General features: G+C 66.7%; 1 protein-coding gene across 1 annotated transcript in view; it reads left to right on the top strand.

Annotated features, from left to right (window-relative positions):
• PLXNB3 (plexin B3) overlaps positions 1-3,225 on the top strand; it is a 17,137-nt gene that overhangs the window by 13,087 nt on the left and 825 nt on the right. The window contains exons 20-29 of the mRNA XM_077769604.1: positions 3-104; positions 254-432; positions 713-779; positions 962-1,292; positions 1,422-1,525; positions 1,618-1,711; positions 2,053-2,231; positions 2,411-2,571; positions 2,800-2,947; positions 3,170-3,225. Coding sequence (XP_077625730.1) covers positions 3-104; positions 254-432; positions 713-779; positions 962-1,292; positions 1,422-1,525; positions 1,618-1,711; positions 2,053-2,231; positions 2,411-2,571; positions 2,800-2,947; positions 3,170-3,225 — 1,421 coding nt within the window. The remainder of the gene's footprint in view (positions 1-2; positions 105-253; positions 433-712; positions 780-961; positions 1,293-1,421; positions 1,526-1,617; positions 1,712-2,052; positions 2,232-2,410; positions 2,572-2,799; positions 2,948-3,169) is intronic.

Consider the following 3,225-nt stretch of genomic DNA (forward strand, 5'->3'; position numbering starts at 1 on the left):
AGCCCGCACCCGAGGGGCCCGGGGAAGAGGGCCGCCGCGCCCCCGTGCGCCAGGGCCTGACGCAGCTCTCCAACCTGCTCAACAGCAAGATCTTCCTCCTCACGGTGAGAGCTACGTGGGTGGGCACGGAGCCCCAGGGGTGGCGGTGGCGGGGGGGGCACTGGGCACAGGCTGGGCTGGGCAGCAGGTGAGGGCACAGAGGTGGGAGACTACGCGGGGCTTCCCTGAGTGCCAGCCCTGCCCGCCACCGCAGCTCATCCACACCCTGGAGGAGCAGCCCAGCTTCTCCCAGCGGGACCGCTGCCACGTGGCCTCTCTGCTGTCCCTGGCGCTGCACGGCAAGTTGGAGTACCTGACCGACATCATGAGGACTCTGCTAAGTGACCTGGCCGCCCATTACGTGCACAAGAACCCCAAGCTCATGTTGCGCAGGTTGGCTCTGACCCCACCATGGTTCCCAGAGGCAGGGGCGGTGGCTCCCTGCTGAGCTGCCCGCCCCACCCTGTCCTGGGGTGGGCGGGGCCAGGAACCCCCAGGAAGCAGGTCAGGACAGAAGCCCACCCATAGGGAAGTAGATGGGCATCCTTCCCAGGGACCTGGGCATGGGGGCTGACAGGCGGAAGAGCTCCGCCTTCCCTCCTCTGCCTGCCTCAGCCCGGGGATGGGGTGGCCCCGCAGCACCCCCCTCTGACCTGGGGCCGGCCCCCTACAGGACAGAGACCATGGTAGAGAAGCTGCTTACCAACTGGCTGTCCATCTGTCTGTACGCCTTCCTGAAGGTGAGGGGCGCCCCGGACGACGCCTCCTCCCCTCGCTTCGTGCGCAGGCTGCTGCGCGTGTCCTCACTGACCTGGGCCCCGATTCTCCCGGGGCCTCGGGCTGCCAGGGGCCGGAAAGGGGGAAGGTGTGGGGCGGAGGCCTCGCCCTCGGAGCTGACACGGGCCCGTCCCGATGCTTGCAGGAGGTGGCTGGTGAGCCGCTGTACATGCTCCTCCGGGCCATCCAGTACCAGGTGGACAAGGGCCCCGTGGACGCTGTCACCGGCAAGGCAAAACGGACCCTGAATGACAGCCGCCTGCTTCGGGAGGATGTGGACTTCCGGCCCCTGACGCTGATGGTGTTGGTGGGCCCCAGGGCCGGCGGCGGGGCCGCGGGGAGCGGTGCGGTGCAGCGCGTGCCCGCCCGGGTGCTCGATACAGACACCATCACCCAGGTCAAAGAGAAGGTGTTGGACCAAGTCTACAAGGGCACCCCCTTCTCCCAAAGGCCCTCAGTGCATGCCCTAGACCTCGGTGAGAGAGCCCACCCACCAGTCCCCGCATGGGCCTGTCCCCACCTGTAGATGCTCAGCCGTGCCTTGCTTCAAGTGGCAGACGTGGGGGACAGGCTGCAGGCTAATTGGCTTCCCTGCATGCCCCCAGAGTGGCGCTCGGGCCTTGCTGGTCATCTAACCCTGTCAGATGAGGACCTGACCTCAGTGATCCAGAACCACTGGAAGAGACTCAACACCCTACAGCACTACAAGGTACCAGGCGGGCAGGGGCTGGGGGGAGGCAGGCCCCCATCTCTGGACCTGCCAGGGAAGGAGTCTGGCCTCTGCTCACCTCCCCCCACCAGGTCCCAGATGGAGCTACAGTGACGCTCATCCCCCAGCTGCACAACGGAGGCGCCATCTCCCAGAGCCTGGCCCAGAGCTGCCCCCCGGGGGAGAGTGAGTCCTGCGGCCCACATGTGCCCATCTGCCACCACCGCCCCTCCCAGAGCTTGAAGCGGGCGGGCAGCAGTCCTGGGCTTGCCGTCTACCTGGCCTGGGTATCCCCCACGCCTCGCCAGTGGGCAAGCCAGAGCTCTAGGCTGGGCCAAGGACCTGGGGCCGACGAGGGCGACGGCTTGTCCGGGTTGGGGAGCTCTGGGAGCCCGGGATGTTGGGCTGAGCGAGCTCCTCGGCTGCCACCCTCTCTGCCTCTCTTTTCCCCTGCTCTTCCCGGCGTCCGCCACCCTGCCCCACCTGGACAGGGGCAGAGGACTGAGGCCGGGCTTCTGCACCCCCAGACACGCCCATGCTGGAGGATGGTGAGGAGGGCGGGGTCCATCTCTGGCACCTGGTGAAAGCCACCGAAGAGCCAGAAGGGGCCAAGGCCCGGCGCAGCAGCCTGAGGGAGCGAGAACGGGAGCGGGCGCGGGCCAAGGCAATTCCAGAAATCTACCTCACCCGCCTGCTCTCCATGAAGGTTGGTGTGGCTGGGGAGCTGGCCCCAGGGGAGCCAGGGCCTTGGCTGGGAAGGCACGCAGAGGGGGCCCCCCACCTGAGCTGTGGAGAGAGCGTGGTCCCGAGAGGTACAGACAGGGCCCTACCCACGGATGGAGCATGGCGCTGGCCCCCCTCCACGGCCCCTCCCACACCTTGCAGGGCACGCTGCAGAAGTTTGTGGACGACGCCTTCCAGGCCATCCTCAGTGTGAACAGACCCGTGCCCATTGCCGTCAAGTACCTGTTCGACTTCCTGGACGAACTGGCAGAGAAGCATGGCATTGAGGACCCAGAAACCTTGCACATCTGGAAGACTAACAGGTATCTCACCCGCTGTCCCCTGCCCCCATGCAGATGAGATATGGAATTCCAGAGGGATAAGGGCATGGCCCAGGGTGGGGGCCACAGGGCCAGGACAGGAGCCCCAGGCGTGGTGTCATCCACCCTGGATTGCCGGCCGCCCCCAAAACGGACTCGAAAGTCAGCTCCCTGCGGAACTCGGGTCCGAGGCCCAGGCTGACGATGCCCGCGGCTGGCCCGTGTCCCCAGCCTGTTGCTGCGGTTCTGGGTGAACACCCTGAAGAACCCACAGCTCATCTTTGATGTGCGAGTGTCAGACAACGTGGACGCCATCCTGGCCGTCATCGCCCAAACCTTCATTGACTCCTGCACTGTCTCTGAGCATAAAGTGGGCCGGGTAAGGGCGGAGCCAGCCGCTGCAGCTGCCAGAGGGGCGCTGAGGAAAGGCTTAGGGCGGAGGCCTCGGAGGCTCGGTACCCAGCCCTGAGCGGGGCTGGGGTGGCGGTGGCGCCTAACGGGGGCCAGGAGGTGGGAAGTAGAGGGCACCGGTGGTGCATTCCGGGTGACAGGGCCGGAGCTCCCCCACCTCCCTGCTCAGGCCCGCCCCTACCCGGAGCAGGACTCCCCTGTGAACAAACTGCTGTACGCCCGAGAGATCCCTCGCTACAAGCAGAT

This window comes from Crocuta crocuta, unplaced genomic scaffold (assembly GCF_008692635.1).
Source record: "Crocuta crocuta isolate KB4526 unplaced genomic scaffold, BGI_CrCroc_1.0 scaffold978, whole genome shotgun sequence".
Classification (NCBI taxonomy): domain Eukaryota; kingdom Metazoa; phylum Chordata; class Mammalia; order Carnivora; family Hyaenidae; genus Crocuta; species Crocuta crocuta.